The sequence below is a fragment of the Stigmatopora nigra genome, chromosome 8, assembly GCF_051989575.1.
Source record: "Stigmatopora nigra isolate UIUO_SnigA chromosome 8, RoL_Snig_1.1, whole genome shotgun sequence".
Taxonomy (NCBI): domain Eukaryota; kingdom Metazoa; phylum Chordata; class Actinopteri; order Syngnathiformes; family Syngnathidae; genus Stigmatopora; species Stigmatopora nigra.
The window spans coordinates 10,893,868-10,916,619 of NC_135515.1; the positions used below are offsets into that span (position 1 = coordinate 10,893,868).

A 22,752-nucleotide genomic window follows, 5' to 3' on the forward strand; every position below is an offset into this window, starting at 1 on the left:
TATCCTGATATAGACCTTTGAATTATTTGAAGTACTTCAATTAAAGCCCCTGTATGGGTCACCCAGTACTGGTCGCCTGAACCACTACACTAAGCAAGCTTTTTTTTAAAGAATAAATTGGTTCAGATAATGAATTAATAAATTTATATGTATGTATATGTATATGTATATGTATATATATATATATATATATATATATATATATATATATATATATATATATATATATATATATATATATATATATATATATATATATATATATATATATATATATATATATATATATATATATATATATATATATATATATATATATATATATATATATATATATATATATATATATATATATATATATATATATATATATATATATATATATATATATATATATATATATATATATATATATATATATATATATATATATATATATGAGATGGTCATTTGTCTCTCTGTGCGACCTATGACTGACTGGCGACCAGTTTAGGGTGTAGTCTGCCTTTTGCCCGACGACAGCTTGGTTAGGCACTAGCAACCACCGGGACCCTTTTGAGGATGGGCGGTGTGGAAGATTTAATAATGAATGCAGTGTTTTGCTTTCACTGAAACGGCTCAAAAAATCTTTACAGCTGGTCAATTTTCTAGAGAAAAACAGGACAATATAGCCAGACTTTATTGTTTAAACTCTTTGTTATTGATTTTGCTTCCTGCCCATGGCTCTGACATCACACACTAATCAGTCTCACCTAGACAGACGGCGGAACAGGGAGACGGATGATTTAATTAGATTTATCTTCCCCAGTAGTTCATCTGCTGTGGCCACAATAAATCCAACAGGTGCATGCATTGTCACGCAAAGCACAGCACATGCCAAAACAATGTAAAATAGCTCATATAAATGGGATTTAATACTCTAAGGTACTATTATTGTTTCATCTGCACGTGGTATAATGAGTAAGGATTTTAAAAAAATCGAATTGTTACTGCTGTATGCATTTGCCTAGGAAGCCTGTTGATAGAGATGGTGTAGAGCAGGGTTTGCCAAGTCCAGTCCTCGAGAGACCCTATCCAATCTGTTTTCCATGTCTCCCTCTACCAACACACCTGAATCAAATAATCAGGATCAGTATGAACTTTCTGGACAGCTTGCCGATGAGTTGATCATTTGATTCAGGTAGAGGAAGGCGAGATATGGAAAACAGACTAGATAGGGGCTCTCGAGGACCAGACTTGGCTACCCCTGGTGTAGAGGTTCACCTGCCTGACTCGAGTGTGGGCAGGCGCGAGCTCGATTCCCGCTTGCAGTGGTATGATTGAGGGTGGATGATCGTTTGTCTCTCTGTGTACCCTAAGGCTGATTGGCGACCAGTCGAGGCAAGGGGTGGGAAAACTATACAACCTGAATCAGTGACCAGCCAATCGTAGGGCACAAGGAGAGGCACAACCATTCACTCACATTCATAACTAGGGGGCCATTTATCGTGTTCAACCAGCCTACTCTGCATTTTTTAAGGATGTGGGAGGAAACCAGAGTACCCATAGAGAGAACCCACGCAAGCCCAGAGAGAAAACCCATGCAAGCCCGAGAGAACATGCAAACACCAAACTTTGAGGACTAACCTGGGACCAAACCCCCGAACCCCAGAACTATGGGGCCAACTTACTAACCACTTTTCCACCAAGCCGCCTACACTGACACAATTTCAATTTTAATGCAGTGGGTAATAGCGTATGAGCTAGACGCCAAATATAGAACTGAATAATTGACACTCACACATTCATACTGACACTTATGGACAATTTAGTATTCACTTCAGTATTTAACCTACCATGCCTGTGAACATCGGCATGAAATCAAACAAACACGTCTGCCCCAGTGTATTAACAACCTGTCGGGTATGCATGGATGATCTCGATGAACTAATTTGGAATCCACAGTCTCAAATTAATTCATCTGACTTAATATAAATAAAAAATCTGACTCCGAGGGTGAAATCCATGTAGGAATATATTTGAGGCCTTAATCTCAAAACAAATAGAGGCACAAGAGAACCACTTCTCACTACTGTCCAGAGAAAATGAATTGGATTTTTAAAATTATCCTTGTGTTTAGCACTTCAAGTGTCAACTGTTCTGTCATGTAAATTTCCCCTCACAATTCTTGGGTTGTTTTCCACGAGTTTCCGTGGGTTTTTCCTGGTTACTCGTGTTCGGTGTCACCCCAGCATGTATTTCTTTTCCCTGCCGGGCCTTCTGCTTTTTCCCTCCCCAATATATATATTTACAATCATATCTGCCACTACTAAACCCAGCTTCGCTTTGGTATTTCGCAACCTTTCTTACCTCAAAGTCTATTCGAACTATTTCATGATCTTCCTTTTTTAAATTCTTGAATTTAATTGCATATCTTCAAAATGGGAATTCGAATTGCAGTCGCAATTCATTAAAACAACTATTGGTCTAAAAGTAAATTTGAAAATTTGTATAAAAGCTGCATAAAAAAATGATGAATATCATGTCAGTTATAGTAGAAATCCTTCAGAAAAGCATGTGAATGTAAGTCATTTAATATCAGGTATTATACATTTATGGTATTGTATCAAGTCGTTTCTCATACAAAAATAAAACTTTGTTTTTCTACAATTTGTGACTTTTGAGTTGTCACTACATAAAACAAAAGGCTACGGTAAAAAGTAAAACAACAACCTTTACAAGAATACATGTGGGTTTTGTTGGGAGAGGTACTGCATGGCTTCATTTTTAAAATTATGGTGGTGTTTTTTGTTCCAAACAGAACTGTTCATTTGTTGAATCAACTGACAATGAAGCCGGGCTTTCTTCATCATCACTTTCTGGTTGTGCCGTTTCCTCTTGAAGTTCAGATGTCGATGTTGCTGTAGAAATAAAAATGATACTAATTTAGGGGAAAATGCTCACGTTTAAAAAGAAAAAAAATAGAAAAATATGTAGGGTACTCTCAATAAGTTCAAGAGCGTAACAACAATTCCTCGGGCCAACACCATATCTCCTACTTTGGATTTTCCCTGACATTAATCAAACTTTAAAAAGCATTGTCTACTTTGCATCTTATTGAAAAGGACAATTTTTAGCATGTGATTGTTCTCAACTGTGTTTGCCATAGAAAGTTATATGTAGAGCTTTTGTCTTCCTCCATCTTTTTACAGTTGCTTTTGAAGCATGTTCTACAATTCCTTTCTGTATGAGCCACCTTCAGTTGTGTGAAATTTAGCTTTAAAATGTTATTTAGCTGACCCTTTGTTAGTAAACATTAACAATGATATCGCAGTCTTTCCTCACCCTGCACACTGCCTGTAGTTAAGTCTCGGATTCTTTTGTTGTACCTTTTTTTGCCCTACAATGACAAACAAATGTAACATTCTATTATCAGCGACTGAATGCAAGAATAAACAAGGATTGATTTTATAATTCCCAACCAGGCAAATAAATCAAACTCACATAGTTGTGGCGACAAGACCAGTCTGGATGCTGTTGAGAGTGCAGTCGCTTCTCTTTTTCAGCCAGTTCATAATATTTGCCTTTTTCTTCCTCTGGCAGCAAATGCCACTGTTTTGATGAAAAATTAATTGCATTTTAACATTAACAGCAAAATAAAGCAGTCACATCATAGTATGGCATTTTTTTTCACTCCCAAACACACACTTTGTTTAAGATGACATGGAATATATATTTGTCATGTTATTTATCTCATCTCATTTTTGCTAAATTCAAAGCTTGCCATGACTTAACTAGTTAAGAATTTGTTGTCCTCAAGTTCAGAAAATACAAAAGCGTCTTCCAACTTCCCACTCATTCATTTGACTGATTATCTAAGTCAGACAAGGCATGTTTAACCCAGAGTACATCTGAAAACTATAAGTTTCATCTCATTTTCTTAACCGCTTTAGGGTCATGGGGGTGCTGGAGCCTATCCCAGCTGACTTTGGGCCAGAGGCAGAGGACACACTGAATTGGTGGCCAGCCAATGGCGGGGCACACAGAGACAAACAACCATTCATATTCATACTTAGGGGCAATTTAGAGTGTCCAATCATCATACCATGCATGCTTTTGGAATCTGGGAGGAAACCAGAGTACCCAGAGAAAACCCACGCAGGCCCAGGGAGAGCAAATGGACATGACCTGGATTTGAATCCAGGACCCCAGATCTGTGATCACCCACGCCACCAGGCCGCCTGAAAACTATACGTGATGACGAAAAATAAATGTACACCTTATAAAATTAAATTCATCATGCACGGAGAGTTGAACCAACGAGCTTTCTGAAACAAGGAGCACCTGACTACAATAAACTGGTGATACTTTTAAAACACCAGATGAAAATGTACCCTCTTTATCGGTTGTAATGAAAACGTCCACCCACTCCAGCCCTTGAAAACGGGTTTGTACACCCAAGCTTTAAGATGGTGCGTGACTTACCATCTTTCCTAAGGTCTCATTGATGACAGCAATATTCGTCGATGCAGACCTATCTTTGACTGCTTGCCGGTGCTCTTTCGAGAACAACATGAAAGCATTTAAAGGCTTCTTGACATATGTTTGCTCCGTGTATTGGTCATCAATTCTTTTACTTTTCTTCCTAAAATGGATACAAATTTAAGGTTTTAAGGACTTCATGATTAAAAAAAAAGTGGAAACACGATGAATGACTCTCGATTAGAAGTTCCCCTTTCCTCAGAAATTAATTATATGAATAACAAATATCAGCAATCAACATCATATTATCTAAAGACTTTTCGTATTGTTATGAAATTGATGAGTAACACTGGCAATTGATGAACTTAAACTTTTGAAAAGATAACATTCCCACAAGCCCTCAAACAGCCGGTAAAATAGCAAGACCTTACTTTGGCTTGGTTATTGTGGGCGGAAGGGGAGCAGTAAAGTTAGCAGTTGTAACCTTGTACAACAGTTCTCCATTCCTTAAGAAAAAAATAATATATATAAATAGCATGGCCTAGCATTGAATGTAGTATTGTTGTTGGGGAAATGTAAATCTATTACTTACAGTAGTCCAACAGGACACATTTTCATGCCATTAGGCAGCATAACCTCTGGTACAAAATTAGTCTAAAAAGAGATAGAGAAACTTAACTGTGTCCACAATACAACAATTGCATTGTTTGTCATTCAGATAGCCACTAAGGATTTTTTTGAAGAAAACACAATAACTTAATTGATTTCAACTGTTGAGGATAGGCAGTACATATAATGAGGAAGGTTTTCAACAGTACCTGTCCAGGAATGTGTGGACGTGTTTCAATATTCTGTGGAAGAGGTTGAATATTCTGATGGCTCATTGGTACAAAATGCATACTGGGTGGAGCCATCAATGTATTTGGCTGCAAGAAGCTGTTCTGGATAGGCACATAGTTGTTTTGTATGGGAATAAACCCATTATAAGCTCTACTATGGCCTACAGGCCGAGGGTTTGTGTTGTAGACTGGCGTAGGAGTCCGTGTTGGTAGAGCAGTGTTTGGAGGTAAACGGTTGGAGGTAAAGCCTGACATGTCCTTATACCTGTTCAGAAAACAAAGCGTGCCCATTTTGTTTACATCAAATAGAATGAATGGTGAGTGCTCGTCTAGTTTCATGTGAAAATAAGAACTTTTATTGAGGTACTTACTTATGTCGTTGCCAATGTAACATACATACCTTACTAATATGTTGACACAATGATGGAACTTTTCTAGACTTGTCTTATTCATGTGACGTGTTAAATTTATAGGTATTCTCTATATCACACCGGAATACTGCATGCTGTGCAGTCAACACAGCTGTGATGTCAGAGACATCAAAACAATATTGTCCTTTTATGTGTGTTTTAGGATGCTTTAGGGCATCACCTTACACAATGATGAATATGATGCATCACTTTAGATTATCATGTAGATGATCATACACAACTTTGCATGATGATGTACATGATGTATAGTATTTAATTCAAGGTGTACCAGTGAGTAGTGTGAAGGACATCGCATTGAAATAGGGAAGGCTAGATAAATCAGGCAATTGTTAGGCTGATAGCTCAAGTCAAGTTTCTATGCTTTATTTTCAAACAGGAAATTATGGAATTTGTAACATTTCCTCAACATGACAGGCAGGGGAGCCTTCTTGCATTCTTGGCATTCTTACCTCCAAGTACAGGAAGGATTTCTGGAGCAATTGGAAAAACGCCTGACTGTCGAAGTTGATGGAAACCGAGCCTACCGCTATTGTTGATTGGGACCCAGAGTTGGAAAAGCTGCCTCTCTTAGTTAAATGTGCAACCAAAGCTGCAACCATTTGGCCGGAGAGATCTCCAGCAAATTGGATTTAGTGGGTAACCAAATTAAAGTGGTCGACTGCAAATGTGGTGCTTGACATGATGACAAAATGAAGGACTGAACAGCCTGGCCAAAGATATGGACAGAAAAAGGCACTGGATTTGGACACCATGAATCAGAATGCAGAATATTTATCCTACATGTAAATGTCTTATCTTTGGCTTTGGCAGTCCTATTTCATGGAGAGACAAAGCACTTTCTTTTCTCATAGGTGATATCACAGAAACTAATGACAAAATCTAAAAAAAAACAAAAAACCTGATGAACAACCTATATCTAGCTATTCTTGTTTTTCATGGAAATTTGTTTTTTTTTAACTATATGGTGAAAACTTTATGTCTGGACCATTACAGAGACTAATTTTAAATGCATATGGTCCAGCCAGTGGCCTGTTTGCCGAGTGGTTAGCCACAGGCTGCATAGTCCTGGGATTGGGGGTTGAATTCTAGCTGGTTCCTCAGTGTGTGGAGTTTGCATGGGTTTTCTTCAAGTACTTCAATTTCCCCCCACGTCGCAGGGTCTTATTGTGCCCTGCGATTGGCCCCCAATTCAGGATATCCCCTCCCTAGTGCCCATAGTTGACTGGGATACGCTTTTTAGTTCTATGTATAGTATTTTATTAGCAAACTTGCCCATTCCCAAAATTCACACTGCTTGCTAAATGCTTGCAAATGTTTTATCATTTGAAAAATTGTAGTATTTCTTGCACTGATTTTAAATATATGGGTTCTCTGTTGTTTTATTGTCTATTTGACACAATTCTCGATTAATTTTTAAACATGGTATTACTGGCAATGTAGAAACTAATTTATAAGTAATGTATTGCCTTCAGCATGTTTTAAGGATCATCACTTGTGATTTTGTAACCTAGTAAATCACCATATAATTTAATAATATGGCATTTATTTTCAATTTTATCATTTGCCTCTCATGTCTTAGTGTATGTAACTGTAACAAGACACCAAATTTGCTGCAAATTTAATTTATTTGTATTTAACATTGTTACTATCACTTAGAATTTCCCACACTAAAAATTATAGCTTCAACAAGAAATTTGATGTCCCAATACTAACCTCAATTGCAGTTTTACAGTAGGGAGCTAAATTTGTCACCATTAATAAGCTTTGCACATTTCCTTTTCTCAAATGACCACTGACATAATGTTTGTGACATTTTTTCAAGAGGAATTAAGTCTTTGTTTTTATTTTTCTTCTGCAGAAGCCAAATCAGTTCTTGGGATGCTGTTTAGTAAGTTAGTTGGTGCACTTGATTACTTTTGAATTATTTGTATGTCATGCTGCCAAAATCATTCATGTTCATGGCTTATACTTACATACCTATCCTTTTCGATGATTGTATTATGCCATGTTTGGTTTTGAAATATCTGTAGTTTAATCAAATCAAATCACAATGAACAGTGTGCTCTATATATTGGGAAAAATAAAATGAACTTTATGAAATTTAAAACCTCCTAATCACCTCTTCTAATTTTAATTCAATTTTCCACTCTGATATGAAATACTATTTAAAAAAAACACAACTTATTTTGCTTATATTATGCAATACTATAGTGAATTGATTAGACTTTAGACTAGACTTTACAATAATTCCAAAATCTAGCAGCTCGGTGCATTAGTGGTTAGCCTCACAATCCTGGGATTGAGGGTTTGATCCCAGGTCTGGACCTTCCTTTGTGGAGTTTGCATGTACTCCACGGGCTGATGTGTTTTTTCCTGAGTACTTAGTGTTCCTCCCACATCCCAAAACAAGCATGGTAGGGTGGTTGGCCACTTTAAATTGCCTCTAGGTATGAGTGTGTGCAGGAATGGTTGTCCGTTTCCTTGTGCCCTGTGATTGACTTGCCACCAATTCAGGGTGTCCCCAGCATGGTACCTATAGTTGACTGGGATAGACTGCAGCTCCCTTGAGAATAAGCAGTATGGAAAATGTGAGTTCCAAAATCTCAAGAGTATTCCCTCCCAGCATTAAAAAGAGAACAGAAGATGGACAACATATTCCACATTTCAAATACAATTAAAGGTATTCCACTGTATTAAAAAAATGGGAGATTATGAACATAGGATTAAATGTGTCAATATAATAGTACAGTCCTTGTGCATCAAAATCCCTTAAGAATTTTCTCAGGGTACATTGTGCACAATCCAAGTCCATGAAGACATCAGCTGTCCGGCAGGAACCTTGACGATGAATGCTTTGGTGATCGGGACGGCGTGTGGTTACTCCTCTGTTTCAATGCAGGAGGCTGTTTCCGGTATATTTGGGAAATGTGCTCTTCAATGGAGAGTTGTACCGTAGTCGAACTCAGGGACAAGGAGTCAGGGTCGTCTTCAAACTCAGTCTCAGCATGTCCACTTCCCTCCTCAACCTCTGGCACTAGCGCAGCTGATTAAACCAGAATGCAGTATACTTAGTTTCACTACTTCTTTTCCAAACTTAGTTGTCGGTGAGAATTATTTTACATAGAACCTTCACACACAATATTCTTACCTTGCACACTATTGGTACCATGCTCGATATCATCACAGTCTTCTTTCTTGCCCTACAAGAAGCAATGTTACCAATTTTTCTCGTGCCTTACACTATATATATATATATATATATATATATATATATATATATATATATATATATATATATATATATATATATATATATATATATATATATATATATATATATATATATATATATATATATATATATATATATATATATATATATATATATATATATATATATATATATATATATATATATATATATATATATATATATATATATATATATATATATATATATATATATATATATATATATATATATATATATATATATATATATATATATATATATATATATATATATATATATATATATATATATATATATATATATATATATATATATATATATATATATATATATATATATATATATATATATATATATATATATATATATATATATATATATATATATATATATATATATATATATATATATATATATATATATATATATATATATATATATATATATATATATATATATATATATATATATATATATATATATATATATATATATATATATATATATATATATATATATATATATATATATATATATATATATATATATATATATATATATATATATATATATATATATATATATATATATATATATATATATATATATATATATGTATGTATGTATGTCTGTATGTATGCGATACTTACATAATTGTGCCTCCAGGACCAATCTGGATGCTGCTGAGAGTGCAGGCGTTTCACTTTGTCAGCCAACTCATAATACTTGGCCTTCTCTTCAGCAGGTAGCAAATGCCACTACAGATCAGAAAGAAAGATTTTTCATGGTACAAGATAAGAATATAGGAGCAACATATATTTTCACTTGAAGTATTTAATAAATGGGCCTACTTGATGGGCATTAGTGGTGCTAATGGAAATACCTTTAACATAGTTCTTAATGGTCCCATTTAAAAGCCATTTGTCAGCCAGATTTTTTTTTATTGTTTTGATTCTGTATTGAGAACAGATGTCCTGGGATAAATTAAATTCATATTCAATATAAATTTGTCTTTCTTCAAGATGCCCTTAGTCCTCTTTAAGTTTGCAGAAATAAAATACGGTTATGCTTCTACATTGCAATTCTACATTGGTATGTGTATTTCCATTTACTTAAAAGGTTGTCTACTTAAAACACAAGTGCATGCAATTGTGTGTACTTTTCCAACAAGTGTACCTGAGTGTACTTGCATGTACTTGTACTGGAAGTGTGTATTTGCACTATTAGTACATGTACTAGTACTACAAGTAGGTGTAATTTTGTGTACTAGTGCTGTATATTCTGGTATTTTGATTGACCCAATCAATGTATGCCTTTTTATTATTCCAAGGCACTCCTTTATCTCATTAAATGCCATAAACAGTGCCAGACATTCAATCTGTTGTGACTGGAGGTGCAAATGACCAAATGTTCATCTGCAAAGGCACTGAAAGATGAGCATTCAGGTCAGAACCCCTTCACAATAAGGCACCTTATTCATTTCAAATTGATGTAGTTTTTCTTAACAATGTATTAATTCATTCATTCATTTTCTGAATATCTTATCCTTATCAGGATCATTGAGAACTGGAGTCTTATCCAGCTAAATTCTGTATTGCTCACACTTATACCTAGCAATTTAGTTTTCAACTAGCCTCTCCTACAAGTTTTTGGGATGTGGGAGGAAACCAGAAAACATGCAAACTCCACTCAGTAAGAACCCACCTGGGATCAAACGCTCAACCGCAGAACTGTGAGACCGACGCGCTAACCACACCCCCGCCAGGCTGCCTTTTTATTATATTGCCATAACTGTATATATATATATAATTCATATATCCTCTGAACTGCCTCGCACCTCGAATTGGTTGTTAGCCAATTGCAGGACTCACATTCAGGCACTCGCTCACTCTTCTGGACAATTTGAAGAACTCAAGTTGCAGATACATATACATATGTATGTTTTTGGGATGGGTCAGGAAGCCAGGGTACCACAAATACATGCATGTAAAATACAATAATGTTTATTAATTAAAAAATATATTATGAACTATTATTTAAGTTTTTTTAATGACCAGAAATAGTCACAAGGTCAAGGTATAGGGTCAATTACTACCCACTGTTGTGACTAATGTCTCTGAAAGGGTTACATTTACATATAGATATATATTATACGTTAATTGTTACTTACCATTCTTCCTAGAATTTTGTTTATATCTGCACTGTTTCTCAAGTGAGAATGGTGTCGAACAGCTTGTCGATGTTCCTTCATGAATAACATAAATGCATTTGGGGGCTTCTTGACATAAGTTTGATCCACTTTTTTGTTTATCTTCCTAGAATTTAAAGAAAAATATATAACAGAATAACTTAGAAGCATTTGCTATACGAATAGTTAAATGTAGATGACTTGCACAGGCATTTTACTCGGTTAATATTGGTAGACAGTTTCAAAGTCACTGATATACTAGTAGTGGTATGCAAAGACTGATATCATTTAAGTTTGGAAATACATGAGCATTCATTCACAATGGCCATGCAGTTGAACGGTATGACTGTTGAGTTTTAAATAAATATATATATCATCACTGTTCATTTTGTATAAAGTGGTTTTCCTAGTTAAAATACAGTTTTTTGGGGGGAAGTGAAGAACAGATTTAATGATGTCATTATTTTCAATGGACCATTACAATTAGAGATATGAATTGAGTTAGAAGTGGGGTCATAGAACAAAATTAACTAGTAAAAGATGGCACTACTTTACATTATGTAAACAAAAAAAGACATCTTACTTAATCCTGGGGACTGTTGGTGGAAGAGGAGCAGCATAGTTAGGAGCGGTAACTTTATACAAAAGTTCTCCATTCCTGAATAGTAGACAGAAATATGTTACATTATACAATTCGATATTTTTGAATTCCATATAAAGAACAAATATCACAAGGTCAATTTTCATTTGTATCACGCTTTTTATCCTCTAGTTTGGTCTTGACCCATATTTGGCACCTTTGCCTTTAATGCTGATTCCTGGAATCTCAAATTATTATTTTCCTGCTAATTGAATTTACTTAAGTGGTCTTTTCAACAGTTTCTGAAAGTATGACTTCAATATAACTTTCCTAGCCACCATCCCAATTGAGTGGGTAGCACGCCTCACAGTTCTGGAGTGCTGGGTTCGAACCCAGGTCATTCCACCTGTGTGGAGTTTGCATGTTCTCCCTGGCTTATGTCGATTCAAATGTGGATTTTAGGTGTTTTTTGTACTTACAGCAATCCAACAGGACGCATGTTCATGCCATTAGGTAGCATCACCTCTGGTACAAAGTTTGTCTGGAAGTAGAAACATAAATAGCACAGGGTAACAACACCTCCGAATGACGGAATAAAGACACATGTCGTCTATAATGGTAATCACCACAGCCATACATCCTTTGTTCTGTGAGACATTACACATTCATCATATTCGCTCATTCTCGCAAGACATGTAGGCATGTTGGAGCCTTGCCCAGCCAAATGAGCAGGCGGCAGGGTACACACTGAATAGGTTGCCGGCCTATCGCGGTGCACAAGGAAACAAACAACCAAACATGTACATTTACACCTACAGACAATTTGGAATGATCAATCATCCTTTTAGGCATGCTTGTGGGACGTGGGAAGTGATAAAGAAATAACATGATATCTATTACCCTATTTTTCAGACTATGAATCACGCTTGATTTCAGACTGTGACTTATAATCAAGTGCGACTTATACCTCACACTTTTGGTGTCGAAGGTTCGATCCCAGAAGGGTCCTCACCGTGTACAGTTTGCATGTTTTCCCCGGGCTTGGGTGGGTTTTCTCCAGGTACTCCGGTTTCCTCCCATATTCCAAGAACATGCACGGTAGCCTGATTGAACTCTTTAAATTGCCCCTAGGTAGTAGTTGACTGGGATAGGCTCCAGCACTCCACCTGCGACTCTTGTGAGGATAAGCAGATCGGATAATTAATGAATGAATACAAATGTTTTGTTAACAGAGGCCTATTGAGCCAGTTGTCTTCCATTTTCATAATCGTTATTTTGGTGATATTTTTTGCCTCTTCATTTTGTATTCTTTGCTGGTGCGACTTATACTCAGGTGCGAGTTATAGTACGAAAAATGCAATATAATATATAAATATCACATATATCTGCAGTTGTAAATCAGAAAACTGGCGTTCGGTAATCTACTTTCTGTGTTCGAAGCATATGTAGACCGAAAGAAATCAAATTTGACATTTATTTTAATTTCGTTGGAATCTATATTGCATAAACATACAAATAATGCACATACGCATATTAGTAGTTGTAGACTTACCTGGTCAAAGACCTGTGCAACTGGTTCTGTATTTTGAGGATGGGGATGAAGAGTTTGGTGAGTCATTGGCACAAATTGCATTCTGGTAGCAGCCATTATCGAACTTGCTTGCATGAAACAGTTTTGTATGGGAATAAACCCATTAAAACCTCTGCTTTGGCTGGCCACTGGTTGAGGATTAGTGCTGTACCTTGACCCGGTTGCTTGAGCAGGATTTTTTGGGAGACCTTTTGTTGTGAAACCTGACAGTTCCATATTCTGTAAAGAGAAAAACCTTTACTTGTTAAATGCATCTAAAATATACATCAGTGTATATGAACAATTTGGACTTACTGTCCATAGATGTTTGCAAAAATTAATTTTAAAATGGATAAAGCAAAGGTTAATTTGATTTAATTTAGGGATTTATAGCACATCATGCAGTATTAAAAGTTCTTGCTCAATAGCAGTACTCTTGGCAACATTCACACATTTTGACACTCAACAACTACAAATGATTACTGCATTTTTTTAAATTTTAGAGTACTGTTGAACTACTATTCTCCGAAATGATTGCCACTCAAGCTGAGGACTCCTGTAGATACATACGCACTCAAATTCACACCAGTGGAAATTGAATTTAAGCTGTCTGCGCCTAAACTACACTATGAATAAATTGCAGAAATACATTGTGATTATACACTGCTATACTAATGCCCTATTGTCATAGTTATTGTGTCTACTTACTGTCCACAGTGTGCACTGATTGTTGAGGATTTGTCTCGTATCTGAATTCATATGTAGTGCATCATCTCAAATTGGGATATGTGTAGTTATATTTGTCACACGTTAAACACCTACATCCTAAATGCAACAAATGCTGACACAGCTTTGTGGTCAAAGAATCCAAAGCATTGTTGCTCTTTCATGTGTGTTTTGGGTTGCTTTGGCACATCACTTTATATGATGATGTACACAACATTAATTCACTTTACATGATGACATACATTAGCTTCATCACACGATGCCATGTTTTACTTTAAATAGCAGCTTCTAAACGTCTCAAGAACCCTTGAAAAGTTTGACTCGTTCTGAATGAGTCTTAAGTGCCACACAAAGTCCCCAAAATGATTGATTGATATGCCTATATTGGACTTTTGATTAGTTACAGGTACGTAGACTTGCAGCATGGGGCCATATAACAGAAATTCTCATGCATCTGCCAATCTCGTGTGAGTAGGGCTTGTTTTTTGTTGTTGAAATTTTAATCCTATTATGATTTACTATTGTCCGCCCAGCAAGAGAATTCATCCCTCACCTTGGCAAATGGTTTCAGCTCTTCAGGAAATTTGGCTGGCCGTCCCATTCTAATACATGTGTGCAGCTTCCTCAAATTGGGATTCATACCTGACTCAGCTATGATTTAAGGCAGCAGAGGTGTGTACAATGTCAGTAAGAGGATCAGATCCTCATTCTCAGCTCGCCAGGTTTAATGGGACAGAAAACTTTGCAGTTGTTAATTGCGCTGGTGGCAGTGGTTGGGATTCCAGTCATAGGGGGCTATGACATGGAGCGTGGAATGCATCAATTGGCCCGTATTAAGTTTATTTTGTTATGATTCATCCAGTATTTTATTATTATTTGATATCATAGGTGCCTCAAGATGAAAATAGCACTTTTGCTGGTTAAAAATGTATCTCCTGTTTTAAAAATGCTTTATTTCTCCCACTTAATATGATTTTATCCTTCAAGCTACCATACGAGTTCCACAATTTGACCATTGTTGCTCATTTTTTGGTGCTTCTAGTCATGTGCTTGATCATTTTTGATGGTTGTTTGTTGCTCAGGATTAAGAATGGCGCACGGTGATTTCAAATAACTATAACATAAAAGCAATTATCTCCTCATCTTGAAATGCACTTACATACGGGTTTGAATAAAACAATCAAAGCGTCTAAACCTGACAATTTTTATTGAATTTTGTTCCAACAGAATTTACAGTATTCCATCATTGACCTTAATTTTGGATTGTGTGCCGACGCTGAAATTGACTTGCTTATACTTTCCATTCGTCAGGCCGAGCAGATTTTGCATGGGATTAAACCAGCATTCCATGAAAAATGGGCGGGGCAGTCTTATACCAGATCGTCAACGTCAAGGTCAATTGCTGGCTGCCGCTGGCCACCATTGCTGGCACCTTTGCTTAAACTGGGCCACATGTGCCATCGCCAGGACGCGAGCACATACGTTTGTAGGAATAACCATACAAAGTCCCCTAGACCAGTGATTTTCAACCACTGTGCCGTGGCACACTAGTGTGCCGTGAGAGATCGTCAGGTGTGCCGTGAGAAATTATCCAATATCCTTTTTTTAAAAATTAACATTTATTAATAGTTTTCTGCAAATATGATGTAATTGTCCAGTGTCCGTGCTGTAGTAAATATACTATACAGAGTGTCATTTTGTAAAATTTTTGGTTAGTGGTGTGCCACAAATTTTTCCAATATAAAAAATGTGCCGTGGCTCAAAAAAGGTTGAAAAACACTGCCCTAGACACACAAATATCTGCCCAACACGGCCATTCACCCCCCTCACTTTAACAAATAGTTTCAGCTCTTCAGAAAATTTGCCCGAGCAGCCCATTGTGATTAACATGCTGTTTCCTTAAAATGGGAACCTAATTCAGTTTGCAGTTTTGCAAGCATGGGGGACGACACCTGGTCCTTCAGTGTGGAAAATGTACCAATGCTATGAAGACCACACCCACGGCTCACTTGCACAAAGATGCCGTTATGTTCGAGTAGTGGGGTAGAAACCATATGTAATAAGACGTCATCCCCAGAAGTATTGATCAAAGTTTTGAAATAAGAAGTGAAACACAATTGTGATGACAATGTTGTATTATAATACCACCGCAAGGTGTCAGTGATGTTACACAAATATAGTCCTGAGCAAAACCTTAAAACCAGTTGAAAAGTAGATAGAATTTACCTTTAGGATAATTGGATCTCAATGAAGTTTTAAAAAGAGCTGTAATATGCAAAGGTAAGACGGTGAACTTTTACAAAAGAACGTGGAATAACTCATTTATTTGAAAAAAGTCAGTAAACTGGAGAAACTGAAAGTCCACCATTAGCAGAAGATGTCCTAATGATGAAGATAATGTCCTTCAATGTGCTCATCTTTAGACATCATGGAGACGTAGCTTCTTTCTCAGGAATTGATGAGTCAATGAGGAAAAAGCTCAACTTAAAATAAATACTGCATACTGGAAGTGCATTAATGTTTTTGGTGATGTTTTTTTTATGTTTTGCAACTCTTAAGTTTTTTGTGTGTTGGAAAAAATTCTGTCACATCACATTTTTTTATAACCTGTACATTTCATAAAATAGAATTATTTGTAAGTATCACTCTATGTAGCTGAATTTGCATGTAGCAAGGTGTTACTTGTGTTTACTGCCTTTTTAAAGGCATTTTTACTGTAATAAGTATGTGTAAAATACTGTTTTTTGTCACATTGCTTTATTCTATTTCCATGTTTCCAAAGTCATGTATATTTTAAATGAATAAATAGAGAATAAGAAATACAATATTTGTGTTGATTATCAAATCTAAATCACTCTTCAATTTTGCCACAATTTGCATATTAAAATATTATATGATTTAGCAGCATGAGCTGAACAATTTACCTTTTAAAATGTTTTATTAGTTAAATAAAAAATACATGAATGATCATTAAATACTAAATAAAAAATAATGAATAAATAAGTAGTAGTCAACATAAGTAAACCAACATGAATAAGTGGTAATCACCACAATTTAAGAAATATGACAATAGTGCTGTAATAATTTTTCCGTTGCATGTCTAAAACCCTAAATTCACAAAAAATGTACATTTTTAATTTATTTATATTTAACATATAAAATGAAAAGGAAAGAACATTCCTTAGTGTTTGAATGACAGCAGATGTAATCTCAAATTATTCCACCCTAATCCAGGTTGCCCATTGAAAGAAACCTTTTGACCCCAACCAAAATAATTCTGAATGTGGCACATCATAATTATGCAAAGAATTTTAGCATCATGTGGATGATGTCTCAAAGTACACTCAGCATATACATGAAGGGTCCTCACTGCTTTGAAGTCTTTGACGGCAGGCTTGATTTTTATAGTTTTAATATCACTGACTTGGCTTTCTAGAGAGCAGCAGGTGGAGGAGGACAAACTCATCCAACAATTGAAATAAGGCACAGTGGGAACCACCACTGTAAGTACCACTCAGAACAATTTTTTTCAGTCATTGACGAGTGTTTGCATTTTTTATTTATTCATTTAAATTTAAAGGTAGGCTTTAAACATAAAAAAACAGTCTAAACAGTAAAGACAGGTTCGTATAGATAAACTCCAAATCATTTTTTTAACCCAGCTACTATTAATGAAACCAACTAATAAAACAAATTGTCATATTATGTGTTTGGGTTACTTATTGGGTTATATTATTATTTATCATCATTTTGGATGTTAATGATGTCTAAAAGATCACTGGGGTAGAGGTCACCTAGTCAAGAATACTTTATACTCAGGTTTTAATTTAGATCTTCAAACACATCTCTACATCAAAGTAAAAGAATAGTTGAATGCTATAAAACACAGTTCACTTTGTTATTCTGCAGTTGGACCTTAAACAGTTTTCCAGGTTTGATATTCCTTTTTATAAGACTATATTTTGAATCAAAGCTATTTTAATTCATAGTTAAAATTTCAACTGATGCGATAAAGGTTCTTTTTTTAAAGTATTAAATTATTGTTGAGGTTCAAAGTCTATGAATAAAATTAGAATTTTTATGGTTATACATTTTGGAAATGAAGGACTTTTCTGAGTGAGTGCCTTTGTGGAAAAACGCACGATTGTTGAGTTTTTCTGTTCTTTCAGGGTGATTTAGAAGTAAAATGTTATTATTACTATATATGGGAAAAAATAGACATTTGCGAATGAAATACTTTACTCATTATGCTGATCAGTCACTCTATGCATGTATGTATTTATTAGTATAGTAGAATACTTATGGTAGATGGATTGTTAATATACTGTTTTACAGAGACCTCATAAAAAATCCTGCCTGATAGTTGACCTCATTAAAGATGAATTTCACACAATGTCTCTCCGCTCTGACTGTCCTTGCCCTCCTTTATGCAGGGGATGAATCAACCTCTTTCCGCATAACTGTGGACATGCAAAAAACATAATTCCAAAAAATAAATAAAAAATAAAATGATGGTATTTCACAAAAAAACATCATGTTTGAAGCCTAAAATGTGATGAAGGATTGAAAAAATTAAGGGGACCAAATACTCTTGCAAGGCACTGTAAAAAAGCATACTTTGTTTTCGGAAGAATGTCTTTTCTTTTATTAATTTTGATATGCAAGCACTTGACATTACATGTAAATTAACTATTTCATCACCAGGTAATCCTGTTTCCTCCCGCATTCTAAAAACATGAATCCTAGGCTGGTAAAATAATAAATTGTCCCTAGGTATGATGAGTGTGGCAACCAATTAAGGGTGTCCTCCACTAGTTGCCCATTTAAATGGCCATGATAGGCCAGACAATGAATTAAATGAATGTATTGAATTCACAAAAAAATGTGTAGAATATAAGAAGAAAAGCAATAAGAGGATTTTGTTAACTAAAAACTAAATTTTTCGTCTGAATAAAAGGTGGCAGACCATTAAATAAGGGTGTGATGTGTGTTTTTTATAGGAACAAGGAGATGTCAAGTTTCCCGTCAAATTGCCTTCCTCAAAATCCTGCTCAATCTTCACGACCTGATGGAACAAGGTACAACACCTACAAGCCTCCATTAGTAGACAGTCAGCCACGGGGCTATAATAGCTTTGTTTCCATGCAAACCAGTTATATGCAGACATCTCCGGTGATGGCTGCTCCCAGCATGCTTTTTGTACCAATGAATCACCAGGATCTCCCGCCGCTTTCCCAGGGCAATGAGACACTTACCCATATCCATGGGGAGGTAACCCAAAATTAATGTATTGCTCTATTACACTTTCCCAACCCAACCAATGTGCCGAGATAGTGACGGTCAGGTGTGCCGTGGGAAATTACTTGCCAAAAAAAATCATACATAGTAATATTCCGAGAGAAGGTTTTTAATATTGAGAGATTACAATTGAAATATGTTGAACAATAAGTCCATAATGCAATATAACATCATTTAAATTGTAATTTTACGCAATTAAAGTTGTTTATTTTTAATGTAATGTGAAGCACGTATTTTTTTTTTGTTTTAATGGGCATCAACTGTTAAAATAACCGTGGAAAGAATAACGTCATAAAATTACCAGTTGTCTACAGATGTCAACATTTGGCGATGTAAGATTACTGATATTGAAATACTTTTTTTGTGTATGTTTCATTCCTTTTTTTAAAAAAAGTTGACTTTATAGTATTGTAAACATTGGTAACATCGAGTTTTCATTTAGAAGATTTACAGGTGCTGGTGTGCTTTGACATTTCTGTCAATTTGCATATTGTGTCATGAATCAGTGGTCAGCCAATCACAGGGTACGAGAAGGAGAACTCGTACCTGGGGGCAATTTAGAGAGTTCGATCAGCTTATCCTGCATGTTTTGGGATGGAGTAGGAAACCGGAGTAGCCGGAGAAAACCCACGCAAGGCCGGGGAAAACATGCAAACTCCACATAGTGGGAACCTACCTGGAAATAGAACTTTCAACCCCAGATCCACTTTAGTATAACTCCAAAATGTTTGTTTTAGCCCTTGAAAGTTTAAGAATACATGAAATAATACATACATAGTAAATCCATGTGCATTTATTTGGTGGTGTTTTTCCCAAAAACGTATCTTATCCGTTAAACCCTTGCAGACAAACTTTGTACCAGAGTTGATGTTGCCCAATGGGATGACCATGCGTCCAGTTGGATTGCTGTAAGTATAAACCAGTATTTCAATCAAAATTGCCTGTACTTGAAAAAAAACTAAGTTGCACGTTTTATTATGTCTTTTGGTTTAGGAATGGCGAGCTTTTGTACAAAGTTACAGCTCCATCGAACATTGCTCCGCCGATTCCTGCCCACGCTTCCAAGCTAAAGTAAGATCATATTGTATACTACAATGCAAAGTAGTATTTATTATTATTGTTTTTTAATGAGCAGTAATGAGTGGTTTGAGTGGTTGTCTGTTTGATTGTGCCCTGCGATTGGCTCGCAACCATTTTAGGGTCTCATCTGTCTGCTGCCTGTGGTTAGCTGGGATAGGCTCCAGTACCCCCGCGACCCTTGTGAACATAAGTGCAATGGAAGATGAATGAGTGGATGATGATGGTGGTGAGGATGGTTTCAGTAGTGGCCCCCCACTTTTTGCCCATTGATCTTCTTTTAAATAAAAACTCACTAGAGTGAAAATGTGTATGTATAATTACTTTTTTTTCAAATTTAAACATTTACATTGTAAGTTGTTAATTTGTTTGTGTCCCTGTATATTTCAGGAGGAAAGCTAAAAAAATGGATGAGCAAGTCACAGACCAAACATATGTTAAGAAGCCTCTAAATGCTTTTATGTTGTTCTCAAAAGAACACAGACAATCTGTCAAGGCCAAGTCTTCCTCTACAAATACTGCTGTTATAAATGAAACCTTAGGAAAGATGGTAAGTGCGCTCACCTTCTGTTAAACAAATTTGGGAGGTGGAGGTGTTAGGATATCACTCAGCAAAGTCCTAAATCTGAGCACAGGTCACATTTTTTTCTACTTCAGGGTGTCAGACTCGGGTTGGTTCCCGGGCCGCTTTAACTTTAACCTAATTTCATGTGAGCCGAAACATTTTAGATATAATATTTAGATTTTTCTTTAAATAAATGGATTAAAAGAACTGGATTAAAATGCCTGAATATTCAATTTTTTTTATAGATCCAAAACAATATTTATTTTAGCTTTTTTATATATAATTTTCAGATTTTACAAAATGATTTTTGAACTAAAAACACAGAAAAAAATGATTTAAAAATGACAATCATTGATTTAAAAGGGGAAAAATCAGGAAATGTAATATAAATCTATACTCTTCATTTTAATTTTATCCTAAAACAGAAAGTCAGCACTCTTGATTGACTTTCCCGGGCCACACAAAATGATGCGGCGGGCCAGATTTGGCCCCCGGGCCGCCATTTCGACCCATGTGTAGTAGTGAGAGATGCTGGAGCCAATCCCTCCATTGTTTTGGCAAAAGTCACCAAATATGCCAGTAGTGACTCTTGCGAACATAATATGTAGTATATTTATCCTTATGAAACAAATTGAAATTCCTAGATTTTAGCATCTTAAGTGTTATATTTTCTATGTGCTTCATTATATACGTGTTATTTGAACCCAGTGGCATTTGCTGGCTGATAAAGACAAGGTCAGATATTACGAGAAGGCTGAAGAAGAGAGGAGACTTCATGCGCAGCAGCATCCAGACTGGTCCTGCCGCCACAACTATGTAAGTGTGTCTTTTGTCACCAATGCAAATTACCCACTATTGACATAATATAAAGTGAATCCTTAAAATTGTATGTGCTTATTTGTAGGGCAAAAAAAGGTACAGTAAAAGGAGCAAGGAATTGAACTACAGCGGTCCTGACCTCTCAAATAGTGAAAACTAAAAAGGCTGACTATTTTTCATCAGCTCATTACTACTTTATCAACAGAGTTCATCAAATATTATAAGTATCTCTGGGAGAAGAAAAATACTGAAAATATTCAACCTTTATGCTACAATGACATCATTTGCATCCCTGTTTAGACATTTTATAATTCAAAAGGTGAGAAATGATTTATGTTGTAATGCAAGAAAGAAAAAAAAGCAATTTTTTGCTTTGTTTAGTTGTTTTAAGTATTTGTCAATCACTGATGACCTGTGACTTCTTTTGCAAGAAGTATCTCATTACTTTGTTAGTACCATTAACTGCCCCACAACCGGGAATTTAACTAGGATTTTTGATTTGCTCTCTTACTGGAAACGATGGTAAATAAACCTGAGAGACTGTTGTATTGATTTCTTGTCTCTAGAGCTGATGCAATAGCAGCATCAGCTTGAATAATGGGGATGAGTTTATAACGTGTGTGTGTGTGTGTGTGTGTGTGTGTGTGTGTACAATTTTGAGTGGCTTTTGTCAATAATAAGATCCATAAATCTTTGCCTATCAATAAACCATCTGCAGTAATTTTTACTCATACAAAAACCCAAACGAGCCTGCATATTTTATATGATATTAAGGATACTTTATTATCATGTAGCCAATGACAAACATTTTTCAAAACGTACACTAGAGGGTAGTAGAGTCTAAACTATATTGACACTTTTGACTATGATAATTGCAAGAAAAACGTTAATGCTTCCCGTACAGGCGAGTTCCCACTATATTATATTACCCTTAATATGTAAATT

At 35.5% G+C, this 22,752-nt stretch overlaps 3 protein-coding genes across 4 annotated transcripts; 1 reads left to right on the forward strand and 2 right to left on the reverse strand.

Annotated features, from left to right (window-relative positions):
- Window positions 1–2,566: 2,566 nt before the first annotated feature.
- Window positions 2,567–5,864, reverse strand: LOC144201012 (uncharacterized). 2 transcript variants are annotated; one of them, XM_077723438.1, is made up of 8 exons: window positions 5,672–5,777; window positions 5,280–5,565; window positions 5,054–5,115; window positions 4,893–4,967; window positions 4,465–4,624; window positions 3,484–3,591; window positions 3,325–3,379; window positions 2,567–2,900 (listed from the first exon to the last, which is right to left on the reverse strand). In XM_077723438.1, the coding sequence occupies exons 1-8, from the start codon at window positions 5,692–5,694 to the stop codon at window positions 2,773–2,775; spliced, it is 897 nt and encodes a 298-aa protein (XP_077579564.1). In that variant the 5' UTR covers window positions 5,695–5,777; the 3' UTR covers window positions 2,567–2,772. The 2 variants fall into 2 exon arrangements, with proteins under 2 accessions (XP_077579564.1, XP_077579563.1); XM_077723437.1 differs by having other exon boundaries at window positions 2,568–2,900; window positions 5,701–5,864.
- A 2,522-nt stretch (window positions 5,865–8,386) lies between these two features.
- LOC144201011 (uncharacterized) lies at window positions 8,387–14,198 on the reverse strand. Its single transcript, XM_077723436.1, has 8 exons — window positions 14,031–14,198; window positions 13,305–13,562; window positions 12,232–12,293; window positions 11,756–11,830; window positions 11,155–11,299; window positions 9,635–9,742; window positions 8,880–8,931; window positions 8,387–8,774 (listed from the first exon to the last, which is right to left on the reverse strand). The coding sequence occupies exons 1-8, from the start codon at window positions 14,079–14,081 to the stop codon at window positions 8,551–8,553; spliced, it is 975 nt and encodes a 324-aa protein (XP_077579562.1). The 5' UTR covers window positions 14,082–14,198; the 3' UTR covers window positions 8,387–8,550.
- A 3,740-nt stretch (window positions 14,199–17,938) lies between these two features.
- On the forward strand, window positions 17,939–22,352 carry LOC144200553 (transcription factor 7-like). Its single transcript, XM_077722782.1, has 8 exons — window positions 17,939–17,980; window positions 19,049–19,126; window positions 19,202–19,319; window positions 20,193–20,254; window positions 20,340–20,417; window positions 20,814–20,973; window positions 21,697–21,804; window positions 21,893–22,352. The coding sequence occupies exons 2-8, from the start codon at window positions 19,059–19,061 to the stop codon at window positions 21,965–21,967; spliced, it is 669 nt and encodes a 222-aa protein (XP_077578908.1). The 5' UTR covers window positions 17,939–17,980; window positions 19,049–19,058; the 3' UTR covers window positions 21,968–22,352.
- Window positions 22,353–22,752: the final 400 nt, after the last annotated feature.